Below are 21,963 nucleotides of genomic sequence, written 5' to 3' on the forward strand. Positions count from 1 at the left end.
TGTGCTGATACTAACATGTTATTTCAGAGTTGTCCTGAGCTGGGGTGAGCGGGCTGGGCCTCTATATCCCCATGTTGAGGAGCCACTGGATGTGGCAGGTTACCAGGCATGACCTGGGGCAAGGTGGCTCTTCTCAGCTGAGGCCATCTCAAAGAGGGTCACAGCCCAGGGCCACCTCCTGAGGCCTAGTGCATCACAGCATCCACCTTGCTCTGCAGAGCCCCTTCCAACTCTGTTCCTCGACCTCAACACATGGATTAACCCCCCCACACACATCCCATTGAGGTCCTTAGAACTACCCCACTCACCCAGGGGGCTTGAGGTCTCTGAGCACACCTGGACTAACCTGGGCTTTCCCACTTGGAAACATTTAGGATGACTATCATGGGGACAGAGAAGCAGCTCCTTCTGGGATCTCTGAGTGCCTGGCTCTGGAGTGAGCTCTGGCAGAGGACAGAGGAAGGAGGAGAAGGAACCTCAGAACTGGAGTGAGATAAAACCTGGGTTATGAAACAAAATCTCCCGACTATTCACTTCCTTGCAATGTCCCCCAGGGGGGTGCGAGAGGCAGAGATCCAGCTGAGGACAAGATGTTGACTTTTTTTTAATGGCCTTAATTTGTGTAACAGTTTTACATTTAGAAAAAACTTGGGACAATCATACAGAGTTCCAATATACAGCTGCACACAGCTTCCCATCTTATTGACGTCTTACAGTAGTATGGTACATCTACTATAATTTAATGAACCCATGTTGGTACATTATTATTTAGCAAAGTCCACAATTTCTTTAGATTTTGTCTTGACTTGGGCTACTATAAGAAAACACCGTAAACTGGATGCCTTGTACAACAGGAACTAATTTCTCACAGTTCTGGGCATGAAAATCTGAGATCAGGGTGCAAGGATAATTAGGGTTGTGATATGCATTTCCCACAATAGCAAAGCAGATGGTTGTGTGGTCTCCTGGTCTCCCCCCCGATGAACCTACAAAACGTACAAAGGTGAAAAAATGGCAGAAGGGAATGGGCATAAAGCTGAAGGGGTACAGGAGAAACAAGAAGAGAAGAAGCTGGAGGTAAAGTTCAAACTCAATGGGAGTGGGGTTCATGAAGGCACAGAGACCTTCATGGGAATGCGGCCCGGGATACTGTTCCCAAGCATCCAGATATGCAGCCAGAGGAGGAGAGTGAGGATAAACTTACCACGTCACTGAGGAAAGTGGGGGTGGGGTGGGGTGACAATGTCCCGGAGGAAGTGATGTCAGCAAACATTCACATTAATGTTGTAAAGATTTCACAGCATCGGAAGTGCCAAGGGTGGAGTGTTGGAAGCTGATCCCAAGTGAGAAAGGAGGGAGATAATCCAGACACTTGCTCTCTATTGTAAACTGTGCCATCAGAGGAAGGCAGGCCCTCTGCAAACTACTCTTGATAAGTCTTTGCAAACAAATAAAACTCTTCTCTTTTCAACGTTTCTAATGTTTCAAAAGCCCATATACCAAGTGCATAATAGTTTTACTGTTTTTTTATGTCCCGATACATTCATAACTGACTGTTGGAGGGTTTCTGAGATGTTGAAAAAAGTTTCTAAAGGTCACAGAAAAATCATTACTTTTCCCACTGATTACTGGCATCACTTTTCATGGTTTCAGCTGCACCGTCATTGTTTTGGTCCTGCATCACTGTGCAAAGTGAGCACTGTTTCCATTTATCAAGTTGGCTGATCTTAAGTTCTAGGGAAGTAGTTCAATTCAGGTATGAGCTGTGGGAATGCAGAGTGAGAGAGTGGAATTGATATTTTACATGGGGTGGTTTTTGGAAGGTGCTTTTCATAAAGAGACATATCAGCAGAGCTTGAAAGGGGGAGAGACCGAGCCATGCACATCTGTAGGGGGAAGAAGCACAGAAGGGAGACAATTTGACCTCTATTTCCATAGGATCACTGTGGCGGAACCTGGAGAGTCTGTTAGGGACGCGGCAATGGTCCAGGAAGGGATGCTGGTGGCCGGGACCAGGGGGCAGCCCGGGAGCGAGCAGTGTGCAGGTGCTGGGTGGAGCTCCCTGGTGGGTGGGAGGAGGCTTGCCCTTGCTCCTGAGAGCTTTCCAGGAATTTTGCAAGCTAGTTGTTCCACTGTTGGCAGCTTGAAATTGGCCACATTAGGAGTGTAGACACCACTGAAGTGGACGAGCACTACAAATCGGGCTTCTTTTTCCTCCTGAGAAGTGGATTGTTGAACATTTACCATCTTGCCACTGCACATAGCTTTATGAAGGCAGAATTGAACACAGGATATGAAGAAGGAAATCAGGGAAGGGTCCAGGTTTCTGGACTGCCAGCTCGTGTACATGAGCAACGAGGTCGGGAAGGATGAAGGTGACAGAAGAGGTAGTGTTCCCATCACAGGGAGAGGAAGAGATATTCCTCTGTGGGTTTGAGTAGAAGGACATGTAGGCAAAGAGGGAGGAGAATCCCTTCTCTTCTTCCAACCAGGATGGGATTCATTTGTATTTGAGAGACATTGGAGAACTCACCAAGGCTTAGGAGTCTGAGGGTTGGCAGGAATAACCTGTGAGAACATGGACTTGAGTGTGTACTTCATGACCATGGTCCCCAGGAGAAGGATAAGAGATAGCCTGGTGTGTGTACATGTGACTTGTTTCTCACATTCTAGTAGGATATCCATGTGTCAGTCTCCAGAGACATTCTATTGCCCCTGCTCAGGACCAGGTATGACGACCAGCTCTGGGGGCATCAAGGACTGGGAGAGGAGCGGCAGGAACTGTGGGCAGGTGGGTCTCTGGGGAAGCTGACATTTGGGGCAGATTTGTGGAAGCTTCTAGTTGTTCCTTGTCTTAGGCTGGGCCCCTCAGGGAAGGAAGGAGGCAGCAGAGACCAAGGATGGCATGTGGCAGGGGAGGAAGGAAGGAGCTGTGGACCCATGTTCACATTTCATTATCTGTGCATCATTCCAGAAATGTTCTCCACGTGTCTCCTTTGTCCTGGGTGCTATTTTCCTCCTGGGACACCTGTTGTGAGAGGACAGGCAGTCCCTGACATGGACTGTGCCTCCTCAACCTTCCTCCATAGGTCCTGATCCCCCTTCCCCATCCTCTCCAGTCTGTCCCACGGAGGGTCAGAGCGGGAGCCGTCCTCAGAGCAGCCAGCGGGCACCTGTCAGCATTCCTCTAAATATGGACACCTTGCGCCCAAATAATCTGGAGATGGTCTCCACGGGGTTTTCCACCCAGCTGTTGCTCAGTCAGCCCACTTACTTCTCAGAAACCCTAGGCCTCTGTGCACATCCTTTGCCAGCCTTTGACCGCACCCACCTCCTACAGGACCTGAGAGTCCTCCTGGGAGTTTGGAACCTCCCAGAGGGATTCCTGAAGCCCCTTAGGGTATCAAAGGAGTTATTTCACCTGCTCTTTACTCCAAGTGGGCGGTGACCCTGTACGACCTGTGGGCTGCCCCTCTTACTGATCTGGCTCTTTCTTGGACTGACCTTGCCTTGTCTTCCTTGTCCATAACTCACAGCCAATCCATTACTTCCTGTGGACATAGATGACTGAGACAGTGACGAGCAGCAGTAGCAGCTTGGGACCCAGGTAGAGAGCCACCAAGAGTGGAGTGGACAGTTCTCGATCTGGAAATGAAGGGACAGGAGGCAGCATCAGAGAGGGATCCAGGAGTCCACTCCCAGGGGCCTCTACTTACTCCATCTGAGGGAACCTGGACCCATCAATGCTCTGAAGCTAATGAATCTCCCTGTGAGACGCTCAAGGCAGAATTCAGAGTTGAAGTACCTCATCTCGCTCACTCCTTCTCTGGCTACCGGGTGTCCTTCCTGAGGGAAGGGATGGAGGCTGTGCATCTTGGTGCAGCAGGGTCGGCCACATAGGCATCCAGCCTTCCAACCCAGACAACCCTAATACCCATTTTCAGTCTTAGCACACAAGCAAGCTTGCTAGTTCAGGCACACTGGAAGCACCAGAAGTAACAGCCCTGGTATGAGCCCCAATGCAAGGCCAAAGACCAAAGTCTAACCCAAGCCAGTCCAGAGGAGGTGATGTTGATTTGTCTCTTCCTGCTTTCCTGGTTCAGGAAAGTCAGGTCAAGACTGACCCCTGGAAATCACATGGTCCAAGAATAGGAGGACTCTGAAAGGTGGAAGACGAAGGCAGATGGTCTAGATGCCGGCAGTCTGGAAGAACACAGCACCAGGTATCCTGGCTCCATGCTACTGAATCCCCAAGCACAGGAGACCCAGGTGTGGCATTCAAACAAAGAAAGACTAGTGTCAGCAATCCTAGCTCCCGTTTCATAAAACAAGGAGCAAAATAAACCCCAATCAAGCAGAACAGGGAAAAAAAGAGGAGAAAAATTAATGAAATCGAAAATACACAAGAGAGAAAATCACTAAAACAAAAGAGAGTTTGTGGAAAAGATTAGTAAAATTGAAATACTTCTTAGTAATTCTGACAATGAAAAAAGGGAAAAATAAATATTTCCAATATCAGGAAAGAAATAGGATATTACTACAGAGCCTACAGACAGCAAAACGATAATAAGGTAATATGATGAGAACTCTATGGGTAGAAATTGGACAACTCAAGAAAATGGACCAGCTTCCTCAATGCACAACCTGCCACAAGCATCCAATATGAAATGAAGAATTTGAGTAGCCCTAGCTATCCAGATTCTCTTCATATATATATATATATATATATATATATATATACACACATATATATATATACGTGTATATATACATATATATATATATATATATACGTGTATATATATATATACGTGTATATATATATATACACATATATATATATATATATATATATATATATATATATATATATAAAAGAGTTGTGGAGTCCCATGTGGTTCACAAGAAAGTTCTCCCAAGCATTTAGAGACGAAATAAAACCAAGTTTGGTGCACAAAATAAAGTCTCAGAAGAAATTTTGAGAACTATCCATTCCATTATAACTGATTGTAGGGAGTTACTGTTAATTTTACAAAGTGTGTAATGGTATTGGTTTTGTAGAAAAGCCAATGTCATTAGTCACATGACCACCCAATTATGGACATCCATTTGCAGCTGAGTGTGCATCCATGACTAAGTCACTAGTGAACACAATTATGCAACTTCTGCATACCTCTAGTTTTAAGAGAAATTGTTTGTTCTCCTCTTCCTATCTCTACTAGGTGGCAGGGTCACGGACACTCAGTGACCCAGTGTTGACCTAGCAATGAGGACAGTGTCATGGGGTATGTTAGAAGGAAATGGGCCTTTGAAAGGTCTTCTGGAACAAAGACTCCTGGAAACATGGCTCAAACTCCTCCATATATTGTAAGAGCCAGATAAGATATAATTTGGTCATAGAAAGGGGACCTGTAGGTCCTTGGGACAATGCCCAGCTGTTTTCTCTAACACGTTTGTCATATAGGCTGGTGGTCCCTGTCCTCGGGGACTCAGGTTTCTCTTGATTGGTTTAGCCCATCACCTGGACTAAGGGCAGGACATCTTCTCCATCTGTCCCCCATTGCTCCCTGAGTCGGTCCTGTAAACTTCCAAGCTCCCAGGGTGGTTGTAGCAGGAAGAAGACCAGAAATGAACTGGAATTGGCATCAAGTAAATGTGCAGTGAGTAATCATGATTATTGCTGGCCTGTTGTCCCAAAGCAGGGGACAAAGGTGGTTTGTGCTGTGAGCACCCATGGTCACTTGGGAGCCTGGTCCAGACTCAACACTCTGTCCTCAGGGTTCCCGTCCAGAATTTCAGAGTGGCAAGTGTAGACCTTTGCTGAGAAGGGGATAGAAGGGTGTAAGAAGGATCGATATGAAGCCCAGGTGAGAACGAACAGAAGGAGGAGGTGGCTGGCCTGGCGTGGTGACATAATTACTGTCGGGTGAAGGTGCAGGAGGCAGGATGCTAGCGACAAGATCATCTCCCTCCCTCTGTTGTTTTCTTCTCTAATGCATGTTTATGTCAAAAGATCTAAAAAGCTATGTACCAAAATCTTAACAGTGGTCACTCTTGGAGCATGAGCTTTGGGGAGGGAAGCTCATATCAAAATTCTACTTTATGTCTGTAGACCTCTAGATTATTCTATAATAGGCATGAATGACTGCTTTTCACATAAAAAAAGAAAAGATAGAATTTAAAGTGCCAGGTCAGTTGGCATCTCGGACTCACCGTGGGTCGTATGGGCTTCCTGGTCCTTCTGGTGGGCAGAGACCACAAGGGTATGGGTTTTGGTGACCGGGGGCTGCCCGTCATGCTGCACCTGGCAGGTGAAAACCACATCTTCCCTGCGGGTGGATAAATTCACCAGGAGCCAGCTTGTCCAGTTAAAGGTCCCATCCTTGTTCTCTATGAGGTTCGAGGCCGTCGAGGCCATTTCTGTTGGGGACACGTGTCCGTTCTCCAGCCAGGTCAGCTGGAGGCGCTGGGGGTAGAACTTCTTCACTTGGCAAATGACCTTCACCTGGTCCCCTGTCACGGGTTGCTGGGCAACCTCCAAGGTGGGTGGAACTGAAACAGCACCGAGCAGAAGCTCTGACCTCATGGAACAGACACATCACCAGGGAGGGGCTCCAGAACTTAGCTTCCCCCATGCAGCAAGGGAATCACCCAGATCAGTGCTAGGCATACAGCTGGTGCTCAAACACTGAGGGTAGGCTTCGCATGCGAATGACATCCCCTAAGCACAGTGCCCAGTACACAGTAGGTGCTCAAGGTACCTACTGGTAGCTCCTATTAGGGTAATGATGAGTGAAATCGAGCCCCCAGCCTGCATTTGGAATCGAATAGCAAAATCCATGAAATCACCAAGCACACAGTGGCTGGATTACAGTAGGTGCTCAATAATTGGAGTGGCTATGGGAAAGTAAATCAAACTACCTAGCACGGTAGGTGTTCACCCGGAACTGCCGTTAAAACAGGAGGAGGTGACGGTACCCCTGGGTGCCCGGTGATTGGGAGGGTCTGTCAGGAGGCAGGTTTCAGGGGATGGAAGGCCGGGAGCACGGAGTGGGGGAGGGGCAGGCTGGGAGGCTTGGGGGCCGGAGCTGGGCTTGGGCCGGGAGTGACGGGCATCTACCTCGGAGGGTCTCGGACAAGTTGGCAGTCCCACGAAGAGGAGGGCCCCCCTGCAGGGTCACGTGGGCCACCTCGCAGATGACCTGGGAGCGAACGTCCCCTGGGGCCAGCGGCAGCGTGGTTGTGCTGAAGATGCTGTAGGAAGCGCTGTCTCCCTCTGGGTCCACGGTGGTCTGGGAGGCTGCCAGCTCCTTCCCGTTTTTGAACCATTTCAGGGTGACGTTTCTGGGGGAGAAGCCGTGGGACTCGCAGGTGAAGCTCACAGTCTGCTCAGGTGTGGCCCTGGCCGTGGGGCCCGACACCACGGGGGGAGAGGGTTTGGCTACAAGAGGAGCATTTACGAGCAGTAAGCATGACTCTGGGCATCCTCACCAACGACAGGTATGTGACACTGTGCAGAACCCTCACGGATTATTTTCCAGCCCTGCAGGGGTGGAGGGGGGCCCCCAGGAGAGCCGGAACCAGGTGGCCAGCCGCCCGTAGGCCTGGACGTGGCCAAGCCCAGCGCCCCCGGTGAGAGGGGACCGCAGGCCTTTCTCCTACTCGGGTGGGAGTGAGGGGCACGTGAGGCAAATACAGGCAGTTTTGCTTTGAATTTAACACTGAAAATGCTTCTCCAGGACCAAACTCGGATCTGTCTTTATCCCAAACTTAACTTACACCTGGAGCTCTCCCTTCAGGTATTTGCGAATTTAGTCTAGTTTTCACTCTTTCCACAAACATTCCATAGGGTCTCATCTCCAATCCCTGAATCTGAGAGGGAGGGAATGAGGGGTTGTTTTTCTGAATCTGCGTTCTTCTCTTGGGTCCGTGTTGGGTTGAAAACCAAGATCACGGAGTGCTGAGAAAGCCAAAGATGGTTAATTTTTCAATCGTGAATCAATTTCAAGGACAGAGACACTGGCCTATGGAGCAGGCAGAAGCCCTCTTGTGTCCTGGGAACACACACATCAGTGACTCGAGAGGGAGGGCATTTCAGAAGGTCCTATAGGGGGTCTCCAAATTGTCCCTTATTACCAAACACCTAGAACAGTCGTCAGAGGGCACATATTGCAGATATGTGTATTTGTGAATGTTCAACTTCCTTTCTAAAACTCAGCAAACATTCTGAGGACATAGGTAGGAGGTGTCACATGAGCAAGTCAAGTCGTGAAAACACCAGCAGCCCTGACACCCCTAGAGGGACAAAGCACTATGATTGGTTGTATTGAGAGTGTCTCGGTCCCCTGATACTAGGCTGACTCCCTGACCCTCAGCTCCTTCAGGCCCGTGCCTGCCTTGTGATGGGGTCCGTGATATGTCCCCAGCATTCACGGGACAGCCACCGCATGCCAGGTCCTGTCATAAGCAACTTACATGCATTCGGGCACTCAGTCCCTGCAGCGGCGCTGTGGGGCTGTGTTGTCATAGACACGCGAGGACACTGAGCCCAATGTGGGGATGACTCCTCAGAGGTCACCGAGCCAGGATGGCAGACCTGGTTGGGAGCCCAGGCACTGGTACTGGCTGCGGTGACCAGGCAAGGGACATACCCACTGGGAACTTGCGTGCCACCCTCACAATCAGGATAAAGCCCCGTTTCCTCCCTATGTCTGGGGGTATAGGGAGACTCAGTTGCTACCGGTAAGAGTCAGTCCCTGTATCACGGGAGCATTTTTCGAAAAGACCCCCAGCGAATGACCTACATCGGGCATCTTCCAAGCAGGGTAGCAGAGTCAACAGTGCTGCTGTGCCTCTTCTCCCTGTGATATTTCTGAACGGTTACAAGGAAACACATTCCCCCCCTCCCTGCCCTCGGCGCATTTACCCGCATTGGAAGGGAGGGGAACGTAAGCTTCATGAGAGAAAAGTCCTTGGCTGTTCTGTTCTCTGCTACGTCCACAGCACCCAGAGCCCAGAATGCACACAGCAGGTGCTTAGTAAGTGCTGAGTAAGGAGAACCCTGGCCACATTAAGCGGAGGTCTCTCCCGAGGCAGGGGTGAAGTGAGGCCTTGTAACGGGGAAAGTCACTCAGACTTTCAGTCCCTCATCGCTGGAACCAGAAGGCTGGTCAGGATTGGAAAAGGGAAGAGCTGGGAGCCTGCAGACTGAGGTTCCAGATTTTCCCACTGTTTACCAGCCGTGGGGCCTTCAGCAAATAGCACAACCTCTCCAGGCCTCAACGTCCCTGATCCGTGGAAAGGGCTCATTCAGGGGCACCCGCCAAAGCACCGGATCCTTATCTGTTGCTCAAGCATTGGAGGGCATTCTTATTGACTTGTTGTCACAACCAGGGGATGGAACGATACTCACCGCTCACGATGACCTGGGTGCCTGGTCCAGACTTAAACTCCACATCCGGAGCCCGTTTCCTGAACTTCACACAGTAGTAGGTTCCTGTGTCTGCTGGGGTGATGTTACTGATGCGGATGGAAAAGTCCAGGTTGCTTCGCTTTGTGATGTCTGTAACAGTTGTTACTCGGGGGGAGTGGTGGTATCCAACAGAACTGAAGATTAACTCCCGGCCTGGCCCTGTGCCCCTAAACCACTCGACCTTCCCAACGGGGAGCAGGGAGGTCAGGGTGCAGCGCAGAGTGGCTGTCTCTCCGGCTGCCACAAACACCGACTTCTCGGGCTGGATCACCTGCAGTTCCATCTCATCTGACACACCTGGAGGGAGAACACAACAGCTACTTACCATCCTTGTGCGATCCTGTCCGTCCGCTCAAGTGTTTATCCACAACAGCTTTCACTGAGTGCACACCGTGAGCCCAGCCCGCTGCGTGTACACGGCATGTAGCCCTCGCGACGAGCCTGTCACACGGGACCCTGTTACAGACGAGGAAAGCAAAACACAGAGAGATTCGGTGATGTGGCACACGGCAGGCGGATGGCCCCCAGCCCTCTCTGAAAGCGTCGTGCTTCGCCAAATGATCCTGCATGTCTGTGTTCTGGCCCCTTGGGGTGTTACACTTTCTGGTCTCTTGCATTCAGTGGGGACATGAGATTTCTTTAGACCATTGTGTGTGAGCGGAAGTGATGGATGTAGTTCCTGGGCTGTGTGTTTAGCTTCTGGAACCTCTATGGATCAACTTCCCTCCTTCACAAGCACGTGCACATGCTGGGGTCTGTTCTATCAGCCTGGATAATTGAGTGGCAGTGATGGACAGAGCTTTCAACACACACAAACATGTAGTTAAATGAGAAGTAAAATATTCTTTCAAAAATCTGTGGGTTTTTTTCTTATATCATAATCATATTATTTTATTTTTTTTTTAATATAGTTTATTCCAGTTGGGCTTAATACAACACCCAGTGCTCGTCCCAACAAGTGCCCTCCTCAATGCCCATCCCCCACTTTCCCCTCTCCCCCATCCCCCCATCCCCCCTCAATTTGTTCTCTGTAGTTAAGAGTCTCTTATGAGTTGTCTCCCTCCCTCTCTGTTTGTAACTATTTTTCCCCCCTCCCTTCCCCCATGGTCTTCTGTTAAGTTTCTCAAGATCCACATATGAGTGAAAATATATGATATCTGTCCTTCTCTGACTGACTTATTTCACGCAGCATAATACCTTCCAATTCTATCCACGTTGCTGCAAATGGCCAGATTTCATTTTCTCATTGCCAAGTAGTATTACATTGTATGTAGAAGCCACATCTTCTTTATCCATTCATCAGTTGATGGACATTTAGGCTCTTTCCATACTTTGGCTATTGTTGAAAATGCTGCTATTAACATTGGGGTACATGTGCCCCTATGCATCAGCACTCCTGTATCCCTTGGGTAAATACAATCCCTGTATGCTGGGTCATAAGGTAGTTCTATTTTCAATTTTTTGAGGAACCTTCATACTGTTTTCCAGAGTGGCTGCACCAGTTTGCATTCCCACCAACAGTGCAAGAGGGTTCCCATTTCTTCACATCCTCGCCAGCATCTGTAGTTTCCTGATTTGTTCATTTTAGCCACTCTGACGGTGTGGGGTGGTATCTCAGTGTGGCTTTGATTTGTATTTCCCTGATGAGGAGTGACGTTGAGCTTCTTTTCATGTATCTGTTGACCATCTGGATGTCTTCTTTGGAAAAGTGTCTATTCATGTCTTCTGCCCATTTCTTCACTGGATTATTTGTTTTTTGGGTGTGGAGTTTGTTGAGTTCTTTATACATTTTGGATACTAGCCCTTTATCTAATATGTCATTTGCAAATATCTTCTCCCATTCTGTCAGTTGCTTTTAGTTTTATGATTGTTTCCTTTGCAGTGCAGAAGCTTTTTATCTTGATGAGGTCCCAATAGTTCATTTTTGCTTTAAACTCCCTTGCCTTTGGAGATGTGTTGAATAAGAAATTGCTGCGGCTGAGGTCAAAGAGGTTGTTGCCTGCTTTCTCCTCTAGGGTTTTGATGGTTTCCTGTCTCATATTCAGGGCTTTCATCCATTTTGAGTTTATTTTTGTGCATGATGTAACAAAGTGGTCTAGTTTCCTTCTTCTGCATGTTGCTGTCCAGTTCTCCCAGCACCATTTGTTAAAGAAACTGTCTTTTTTCATTGGATGCTCTTTCCTGCTTTGTCAAAGATTAGTTAGGCGTACATTTGTGGTCCAGTTCTGGGTTCTCTATTCTATTCCATTTGTCTATGTGTCTGTTTTTGTGCCAATACCATACTGTCTTGATGATTACAGCTTTGTAGTAGAGGCTAAAGTCTGGGAGTGTGTTGCCTCCCTCTTTGGTTTTCTTCTTCAATATTACTTTTGCTATTTGGGGTCTTTTGCAGTTCGATACAAATTGTAGGATTGTTTGTTCTAGCTTAGAGAAGAATGCCAGTGCAATTTTGATCGGGATTGCATTGAATGTGTAGATTGCTTTGGGTAGTATTAACATTTTAACAATATTTATTCTTCCAATCCATGAGCACAGAATGCTTTTCCATTACTTTGTGTCGTCTTCCTTCATAAGATTTCTACAGTTTTCAGCATACAGATCTTTTACATCTTTGGTTAGGTTTATTCCTAGGTGTTTTATGGTTCTTGGTGAAATTGTAAATGGGATCAGTTTCTGTATTTCTCTTTCTGTTGCTTCATTATTGGTGTATAAAAATGCAGCCAATTTTTGTACATTGATTTTGTACCCTGTGACTTTGCTGAATCGTAATCATATTATTTTGTTTCTGAATGCTATTACAACAAATTATTTTTTTAAGTTTTTAATGTTTATTTATTTTTGAGAGAGAAACAGAGGGTGAGCAGGGGAGGGGCAGAGAGTGAGGGAGACACAGAATCTGAAGCAGGCTTCAGGCTCTGAGCTGTCAGCACAGAGTCCGACATGGGGCTCAGACTCACAAACCGTGAAATCATGACCTGAGCCAAAGTTGGATGTTTAACCTACTGAACCACCAATGTGTTCCATAACAAATTATTTAAAACATAATGGCAAAACCTACAGAAGTTTATTGTCTTATAACTCTTGAGGTCAGAAGTCCAAAATTGGTGTTGCTGAGTGAAAATCAAGGGTCAGCTGAGCTGCATTTCTTCTGGAGTTAAGGTCTTTGTCTTTCCAAATTCTAGAAGCTGCCCATAATCCTTTTCTCACGGTTTCACATCTTCCAGTCACTCCAAATTCTTGCCTGTCTTGTCACCTGTCCTTCTTTAATTTTGACTTCCCTACCTCATTCTTATAAGGACTCTTGTGAATATATTTGGGCCACTTTGATAATCTTGGATAATCTCCCCACTTAATAGTCTCCAGTTAATCACTTCTGCAAAATCTTTTTTGGCATATAAGAGAAAACTATTCACAGGTCTAGGCGTTATAAAACGGGTTTCTTTGTGGGGGACATTGTTCTGTCTACCACATATGTATCCCCAGACTATTACAGAAACCAGTTACTGTAAGAAAAACTTTTGTATGAGCCATTGCTACACAGGCTGAGAAGCAGGCAATTTACTGGAATCTGGAAGAAGGACTTTTCAAGCAGTGAACTGATGAAACAGTTTGTGAAATAAAACTAGAAATCAACAACAGAACAAGAAATAGTATATTCTTAAATTTATAGCAATAAAAGAACTCATTCTTAAAAAAAGCAAAAATTAAGCAAAAAGGAATCACAAGGGAATTTAGAGAACACCTTGAGATGAATGAAAATGGAAACACAACTTGCCAAAACCTACAATCTGCAGTGAAAGCAGCTCTAGAGAGAAATTTATGGCTGTAATGCCTACATTTAAAGAGAGGAAAGATCACAATTCAGTTAACAACTATGGACCTTGAGAAATCAGAAAAAGAAGAGGAAAAATAAACCTGAAGGTAGCAGAATGAAGGAAATAAAAAACACTAGTGTAGAGATAAATAAAATGCAAATAGGAAAACAACACAGAGGAACACTTGGACTGTTCGTGGGAATGCAAACTGGTGCAGCCGTCATGGCAAACAGTATGGAGGTTCCTCAAAAAATTAAACATAGAGGGGTGCCTGGGTGGCTCGGTTGGTTGAGTGTCCAACTTCGGCTCAGGTCATGACCTCACAGCTCGTGAGTTCGAGCCCCATGTCGGGTTCTGTGCTGACAGCTCGGAGCCTGGAGCCTGCTTCAGATTCTGTGTCTCCCTCTCTCTGCCCTTCCCCTGGCTCAAGCTCACTCTCTCTCCCGAAAACAAACATTAAAAATAAAAAAAAAAATTAAACATAGAACTACCCTATGAGCCAGCAGTTGCACTACTATATATTTGTCCAAAGGATACAAAAATGCTGATTTGAAGGGGCACATGAACTCCAATGTTTATAGCAGCGCTATCAACAATAGCCAAATTATGGAAAGAGCCCAAATGTCCATCAACTGAGGAATGGATAAAGAAGATGTAGTATGTATATACAATGGAATACTATGCAGCGAGAAAAAGCATGAAATCTTGCCATTTGGAACAACGTGGATGGAACTAGAGGATATAATGCCAAGCTGAATAAGTCAGACAAAGACAGATACCAAATGAGCACACTCATATGTGGAATTTGAGAAACTCAACAGATGAACATAGGGGAAGGAAAGGAAAAATGAGATAAAAACAGGGAGGCAAACCACAAGACACTCTTAAATACAGAGAACAAACCGAGGGTGGCTGTAGGGGAGGTGGTTGGGGAGATGGGCTCAATGAGTGATGGACAGTAAGGAGGTAACTTTTTGGGATGAGCACTAGGTGTCATATGCAAGAGATGAATCCCTGGGTTCTACTCCTGAAGCCAAGACTGCACTAGATGTTCACTAACTTGAATTTAAAGAAAATTTTGGAAAAAAAAAAGATCAACATTCAAAAATCAAGTGCATTTCTATAAGCGAGTGGTGACCAATTCAAAAGGGATTAGCAAATAATTCCACTTACACTAACATCAAATAGTATAAAATGCTTCAGAGTAAAGTCTCACATGGGGATGAAAGACTTGTACACCAAAACGTGTATAATGTTTTTGCTGAAAGAAATGAAAGAAGACATAAATAAATAGAAAAACTTCCTCTGTTCGTGCATTGGAAGACTTCATATTGTTAAGATGTCAATACTACCTAAAGCGATCTACAGATTCAATACAATTGTTATCAAAACCCCCGTGGCATTTTTTTTTTTTTTTTCAGAAATGGAAAAGCCCATTCTAGAACTCATATGCAATCTCAAGGGACCCAAGAGCACCAAACAATCCTGGAAAAGAGTGTAGTTGGAAACCTCACATTTCTTGATTTGAAAACCTACTACATAGTATATTAATTAGAGTACTTTAGTACTGAAAAGAATAGAGGGATAGAGCAATGAAATAGAATAGAAAGCCTAGAAATAAACCCTCACATATATGGTCAAAAGATTTTCAACAAGAGTGCCAAGACCATTCAATGGGGGAAAGAGTAATCTTTCCAACATGAGACACTGGGAAAACTGGATATCCACATGCAAACAAAGGAGTTGAACCCTCACCTTACTCTATATAGATAAACAAGCTCAAATTGGATAAAGGCACCTAAATGTAAGAGCTAAATCAATAAAATTCAGAGACAAAACTCTAGGCAGAATTTATGATGTTGGGTTTGGAAATGATTTCTTTAATTTTTTAATTTAATTTTTTAATGTTTATTTTTGAGAAAGAGAGAGAGAGAGCCAGAGCCTGAGCAGGGGAGGGGCAGAGAGCGAGGGAGACACAGAATCTGAAGCAGGCTCCAGGCTCTGAGCTGTCAGCACAAAACCTGACAGTGCTCGAACCCACAGACCACGAGGTCATGACCTGAGCTGAAGTCAGATGCTTAACCGACTGAGCCACGTAGGCAATATGGCAATGAATTCTTGGATAGAAACCAAAAGCACACATAACAAAATAAAAATATATATGACTTGGACTTCGTCAAAATTAAAAACTTTTGTGTGGGGGCTCTTGGGTATCTAATCAGTTATGTGTCTGATTCTAACTCAGGAAATGATCCCATGATTCATGAATTCAAGCCCCACATAGAGCTCTGTGCTGGCTATGTGGAGCCTGCTTGAGATTGTCTCTCTGTCCCTCTCTCTCTGTCCCTCCTCTGCTCCTATGCTCTCTTTCTTAAAATAAATACTTAAACTTAAAAAAAAAAAACTTTTGTGCAGCAAAGGACAATATCAAAAGTGAAAGAGAACTCAGAATGGGAGAAAATATTTGCAAAGCATGTGTTTCAGAAAGGATTAATAGCTAGCATATATAAAGAACTATAATTCAACAACTAAATAATGAACAGCCCAATTAAAAAAAGGACTTAGGACTAGAATAGGCATTTCTTCAAAGAAGATATTCAAATGGTGAGTAAGCACATGAAAAGATGTTGAACATCACTAGTCATTAGAAAAATGAAAGTCCAAACCACAATGACATACCCCTTCATCCCCGAGAATGGCTTTTATCAAGCACAACAAAGCAAAACCAAAATACAAGAAAATAAAAAATCAGAAAATAAGGATTGAGTAAGCTGTAGAAATTGAAACTCTTGTACATGGTTGGTAGGAATATAAAATGGTGCAGCCACTGTGGAAACAGTGGTTTTTTTCATGAAAATTTAAATATAGAATTACCATATGATCCAAATATTCCAATCTTGGGTAAATACCCACCAAATTACAGATATGTAATCAGACATTTGTACATCCATGTTCATAATAGCATTATTCATAATAACTGAAAGGAAGGAGGAAAAACTCATTTCTTTTTTTTTTTAAGTTTATTTATTTTGAGAAAGAGAAATCACCAGTGGGGTGGGGGGCAGAGAGAGAGACACACACAGAATCCTAAGACAGAATCCTAATCCACACTGTCAGCACAGTGCCTGTCATGGACCTCGAACCTACAAAACCGTGAGATCAGGGTCTGAGCCGAAACCAAGAGTCAGACACTTAACTGACTGAGCCACTCTGGTGCCCCAGAAAAGAACTCGTTTCTATCCATAGATGAGTGCATACACAAAATGTTGATAGATATATACAATGGAATTATATTCAGTCTTAGTAGTCTGATATGTACTATGATATGGATGAACTTAAATGTCATTCTACGTGATATATGCCACATACAAAAGGACACATATATGGTTCCACTTAGATGAAGTACCTAGAAGAGACAGATTCATAGATACAAAAAAGTAGAACAGAGGTTACCAGTGGCTGTGGGGGAAGACGGAATGGAGAATTCTTGTTTAATGGATGCAAAGTGTCTGCTTCGGTTATTGAAAAAGTTCCTGAGACGCACAGTGGTGCTGACTTCCCAACTTTGTGAATGTACGTGAGGCCACTGGTTAAAAATGGTGAGAGGGTAGATTTTATGTGATGTGTAGTTTAGCATAATTAGAAATACGGCTTCAGAGAAGGTGATCGCCCCATGTAGAGCCTTTGAGTTGGACTAAATGGCTCGAGGACAAAGAAAATGTATTGTTCCAGGGACTGGTAGATTTGAGAAACATGTCCTTGAAGGAGGACATAGCACCATGGGAACACCTAAACAAAGGAAATAGTACTCTGCAAATTTTTCCGTGTTCTGAAAAGAGTTGTGGAGGTGGCCTATGTCGGGACATGGAGTTATACATTGAAGGGACACAGTCATTTTGGGGGCATTCATTTCACTGCAAGTGCAAGACTTTACAGTTGGATTTCACTGCCTAAGTGACTAGCCAATCTCTCGAAACATAGAGAAATACAAAATATCTCCTTCCTTTTGAAGTGTCCTAAAAACTAGGCAGGCATATAAATCAGAGGAGAGGGCTACTGGAAACCACACATACATACATCCTGTGTTCTTTTCTTCTTAGCTACTCAGGGAGAAAAGGTGTGGTTCGCTCTTACAGAGTGTGAGCTGGTAAAACCCTGCACTGAGCACAATTTGAAACCAACCATGCCTCCTAAGGAGGGTGCATGCTATCACAGGCAAGTCTTGGGTGTGCCAAGAGCATCAGGTGGTTTGATTTGTAAGTCTGGAGAGGAAAGGTGGGGTGAGGAAGCCGAACTGCTAAGACAAACGGGAAGAAATAGGCATGCATCTTGGGGAAGGAAATGGAGGGAACAGGGGGGTGGGGGGAGGAGGTGAGAGGGATTAGAGGGTCAAGAGGAGCCAGGGAGAGGTGTAAACTCTGCCATCTGTGTATCTGTAATCCTCATATTTCCCTGTCTGGCCCAGGCCTTGCCCTTGAACTCTGGATTTGTATGTCTGACCAGCCACTCACCACTTTACTTCGATAGAGGTAAACTTCTCACAGTTAACTCGTCCCAAACTGAACTCGGTTTCCAGCACGTCCTTGTACATCTCAGCGGAGGCACCTTTATTCTCCCAGACGCTCAGGTCCAAACCCTCGGGAGCCTCTCTTTCCACCCCAAATCCTGTGTATCAGGAGATCCTGTGGTCTCTCCTTCTGCATGCACCCACAATCTGACCTCTTTCCCCTTTCTGTCCTGGCTGCTGTCTTGGTGCACACCATATGTCCTTGTTTGCACGAATGCAGGAAGCTCTTGAATGCTCTAGTTCCTTCTGTGTATGCCCTGTGGTAGTCTAATCTCAACCAAATCCTAGAATAAGTTAAAACGCATGTCGCATCATGCCACTTGTGTCTTCAAAACTTTGCAATGGCAACCGTTTCACTCAGAGTAAAAGCCCAAATCCTTGAACAGAGCGGGAGGGTCAGGGCATGTGCACATGCTGTTCCCATACTGTACAGGAAGGCTTTTCTTCCAGAAGATCACATGGCCCACACCCCCACCTTCTTATAATCTTGCTCAAATCTCCCTTCTCAGTGATGCCCACCCAGGCTGCCTCTTTAAATACATCCCACCCTAAAGAGTCTCTCATTATCTTAGCCAGCTGTACTATCATGTTTTTTTCCTCACACTCACCACTTTCTAATATACTGTTATTTACTTATTTGGTATGTCTATTGTTTCCTGTCCTTTCTTCCACTACAATATAACTGCGTTGAGGGCAGCTACTTTTCTCTTTTAATAACCAGTATGCCTTAAGTTCATAGCAGCTTCTGACACCTAGTAAGTAGTTGTCTAGTAAATATTTGTTCAATGTGCAAGTTTTCCAGTGCGACCCCTGTCTGAGACATGAAGTCCATTTTCAGCGGAGAATTTCTCAGGAAATTATGAGAAACTGAGTTTCTAATGAAGGTGACGTGGGGGGAAACAGTCACTTGCATATGCCCAGTAAGAAGAAGAGCCTGAGAGAAGCAAACTACAAACGCTCTTCCCTACACTGCAACCCACCGCCTCCCCCTGCCCCGCCTTCCCTACACCCACTGGCAGATCTGCAGAAATCTCATAGGACTGATGTGGGGCCATAGGGTTTGAGAAGAGCAATGGTTAGACCCATGAGATCTAGAATCAGACTGCCTGAGTTCAAACCATAGCCCTACCGCAATCCCTATCAAAATAACACCAGCAGTCTTCACAGAGCTAGAACAAACAATCCTAAAATTTGGATGGAACCAGGAATGACCCCAAATAGCCAAAGCAATCCTGAAAAAGAAAGCCAAAGCTGGAGGCATCACAACCTCAGATTTCGTGATGTATTACAAAGCTGAATCATCAAGACAGTATGGTACTGGCACAAAAACAGACAGACCAATGGAAAAGAATAGAGAACCCAGAAATGGACCCACAAACGTATGACCAGCTAATATTTGATAAAGCAGGAAAGAATATTCAATGGAATACAGTCACTTCAGCAAATGGTGCTGGGAAAACTGGACGGCAACATGCAGAAAAATGAACCTGGACCACTTTCTTACAACCATTCACAAAAATTAACTCAAAGTGGATGAAAGACCTGAATGTAAGACAGGAAGCCCTCAAAATCCCAGAGGAGAAAACAAGCAAAAACCTCTTTGACCTCGGCCACAGCAACTTCTTACTCAATACATCTCCAGAGGCAAGGGAAACAAAAGCAAAAATGAACTATGGGACCTCATCAAAATAAAAAGTTTCTGTACAGTGAAGGAAACAATCAGAAAAACTAAAAGGAAACCGACGGAATGGGAGAAGATATTTGCAAATGACATATCAAGTAAAGTGTTAGTATCCAAAATCTATAAAGAACTTATCAAACTCAACACCCAAAAAACAAATAATCCGGTGAAGAAATGGCAAAAGACATGGTTAGACACTTCTCCAAAGAAGACATCCAGATGGCAGACACATGAAAAAATCCTCTACATCACTCCTCATCAGGGAAATACAAATCAAAACCACAATGAGATACCACCTCACACCTGTCAGAATGGCTAACATTAACAACTCAGGCAACAACAGATGTTGGCGAGGATGCGGAGAAAGAGGATCTCTTTTGCATTATTGGTGGGAATGCAAGCTGGTGCAGCCACTTTGGAAAACAGTATGGAGGTTCCTCAAAAAATGAAAAATAGAACTACCCTGTGACCCAGCAATTGCACTACTAGGTATTTATCCACGGGATACAGGTGTGCTGTTTCGAAGGGACACACGCACCCCAATTTTATAGCAGCACTATCAACAATAGCCAAAGTATGGAAAGAGCCCAAATGTCCATCGGCAGATGAATGGATAAAGAAGATATCATATTACATATACATACATACAAAAGAGTATTACTCGGCAATCAAAAAGAATGAAATCTTGCCATATGCAGCTATGTGGATGGAACTAGAGAATACAATGCTAAGCGAAACTAGTTAGTCAGAGAAAGACTTCACTCATATGAGGACTTTAAGATACAAAACGGATGAACGTAAGGGAAGAGAGGAAAAAACAATATAAAAACAGGGAGGAGGACAAAACATAAGAGACTCATAAATGTACAGAACAAACATAGGGGTGCTGGAGGGATTGTGGGATGGCGGATGGGCTAAATGGGTAAGGGGACATTAAGGAATCTACTCCTGAAATCATTGTTGCACTATATGCTAACTTGGATGTAAATTTAAAAATTAAAAAAGAAAAAAATTGTAGCCCTACCATTCACTACTGAGTGACCTTGGATTTTCTGTGCTTCCTTTTTCTTATCTGTAAGCCAGGGGGACGAAAATGTTTACCTTGTGTGCAAAGTTCACAGGACATAACAGACACAAGCGTTTCTAAGTGTGTGTGGAACATGGTGAGTGCTCAGGAAATTGGAAAGTGATTACGCATGAGATTTCCTGAGGCCTGGAGGCATCAGCTGACACTAGATGGTTGGGATCAGGATATGATTACAGGTGCAGATCATACAGGCAGGATCCTCGGTATCTTGTACCCCCTTTTTTCCTCCCCACTCCGGTCCAGCATGGAGGACCTCCAAGGTAGTAACGCACAAAGTTCTACTCCTTCTACCCAGAGAGAAGTTTGCTTGTCTTAAGAGCTTGGTGGATGGTAAGCAGTACTTTAGAGAAGTAGAAAAAGTGGGTGAGGAGCTGAGAGACAGGGAACCAAACATCTGTTCACTGTGCATTTCACGTAGAGTGGACGTGGCGTGAGGAAATCGATAAGAAAGCGTTTTCAGATATCCCATACCCACGGGTGCACCCTTCCTCATGCCCAAACATGTACACACACACATACACAAGTGCATTCCCAAGTATACATGAAGTGTGGCCCAGCATGCTAGCATACAGATCACTTTGAAGATTCCATGAAAATGTCATACATGTTAAAAGCCGAGTAAAAGATTCGGCGCATAGGAATCACCCAACACATCGTTAACCAAAGTTTGGGAGGACACACAGCAGAACTGGAACTCTGGAGACCTCGGAGTGTGCTAAGTGATGCCTCTTCTTCTGTTTCCCTCTCTGTATTTTCTGATGTTTGTTTAGTTAGCCTCCACCGAGAAGCCGAGCAGCATAACACGGTGGAAAGAATGAACCGTGGAGCTGGGTGGCCTGGACGTGAATCCCGGCAGCTGTACTGACTTAGGTAGGTGACACTGGGCCAGTTCCACTCTCTGCCTGAGTTTCTCCATCTGCCAATCGGGAGTACAGTCCTAGCTATCAGGCAGGGGTGTTGTGAGAATTAGATCATTTAATACCTACAAACTGGTCCTTGTGACAGATTGAAGCCTCCACTGTCTGGATGCCTCTGGTAACAAGCTGTAGGTGATGGATGCATAGAGGAAATGCTCAGATCCCCGATTTCCTGCTCTCAGATGACACCCAGTCCTTGGTCTTCTGTGGCAGCCCTGGGTAGCACACCTGTGCTTACCTGGAGGCCCTCCCTTCATGTCCAGGGACATGGGTGAAGTTGAAGGGGTAGGGAAAGGGGATTGTACCCAAGGCAATGCTTACCTATAACTCCCAACAGCAGAGCCAGCAGCAGGTAAGGAGGAGCGTGGGGCCAGGAGGCAGGGTCCGACATTGTGGAGGCCTGGGGACTCTGCACTGTACAAAT

At 45.3% G+C, this 21,963-nt stretch overlaps 1 protein-coding gene and 1 long non-coding RNA gene across 4 annotated transcripts; both read right to left on the bottom strand.

Annotated features, from left to right (window-relative positions):
- Window positions 1-580: 580 nt before the first annotated feature.
- On the bottom strand, window positions 581-1,250 carry LOC123580394. The gene is made up of 2 exons (XR_006703282.1): window positions 1,205-1,250; window positions 581-986 (listed from the first exon to the last, which is right to left on the bottom strand). It is a non-coding gene; the product is annotated as an uncharacterized LOC123580394 (long non-coding RNA).
- Window positions 1,251-1,499: 249 nt separating this feature from the next.
- On the bottom strand, window positions 1,500-21,963 carry LOC123580393 (signal-regulatory protein beta-1-like). Of its 3 annotated transcripts, none has more exons than XR_006703281.1 (6): window positions 21,861-21,963; window positions 9,413-9,769; window positions 7,121-7,441; window positions 6,214-6,552; window positions 3,422-3,645; window positions 1,500-3,028 (listed from the first exon to the last, which is right to left on the bottom strand). XR_006703281.1 is itself a non-coding variant. In XM_045445070.1 (6 exons), exons 1-5 carry the CDS (start codon window positions 21,928-21,930, stop codon window positions 3,545-3,547), a joined length of 1,188 nt encoding a protein of 395 aa, XP_045301026.1. In that variant the 5' UTR covers window positions 21,931-21,963; the 3' UTR covers window positions 1,500-3,028; window positions 3,535-3,544. The 3 variants fall into 3 exon arrangements, 2 of the variants coding, with proteins under 2 accessions (XP_045301026.1, XP_045301025.1); XM_045445070.1 differs by having other exon boundaries at window positions 3,535-3,645; XM_045445069.1 differs by having other exon boundaries at window positions 3,505-3,645.

This window comes from Leopardus geoffroyi, chromosome A3 (assembly GCF_018350155.1).
Source record: "Leopardus geoffroyi isolate Oge1 chromosome A3, O.geoffroyi_Oge1_pat1.0, whole genome shotgun sequence".
NCBI classification, from domain to species: Eukaryota; Metazoa; Chordata; class Mammalia; order Carnivora; family Felidae; genus Leopardus; species Leopardus geoffroyi.

Bases quoted from the DNA above. Each gene is read 5' to 3' on its own strand.
- LOC123580393 (XM_045445070.1), bottom strand. From the start codon at position 21,930: ATGTCGGACCCTGCCTCCTGGCCCCACGCTCCTCCTTACCTGCTGCTG. The intron at 7,442-9,412 runs GTGAGTATCGTT...CTCCTCTTGTAG, and splicing joins CACCCAGGTCATCGTGAGCG to CCAAACCCTCTCCCCCCGTG. The intron at 6,553-7,120 runs GTAGATGCCCGT...GTGCTGTTTCAG, and splicing joins CTTGTCCGAGACCCTCCGAG to TTCCACCCACCTTGGAGGTT.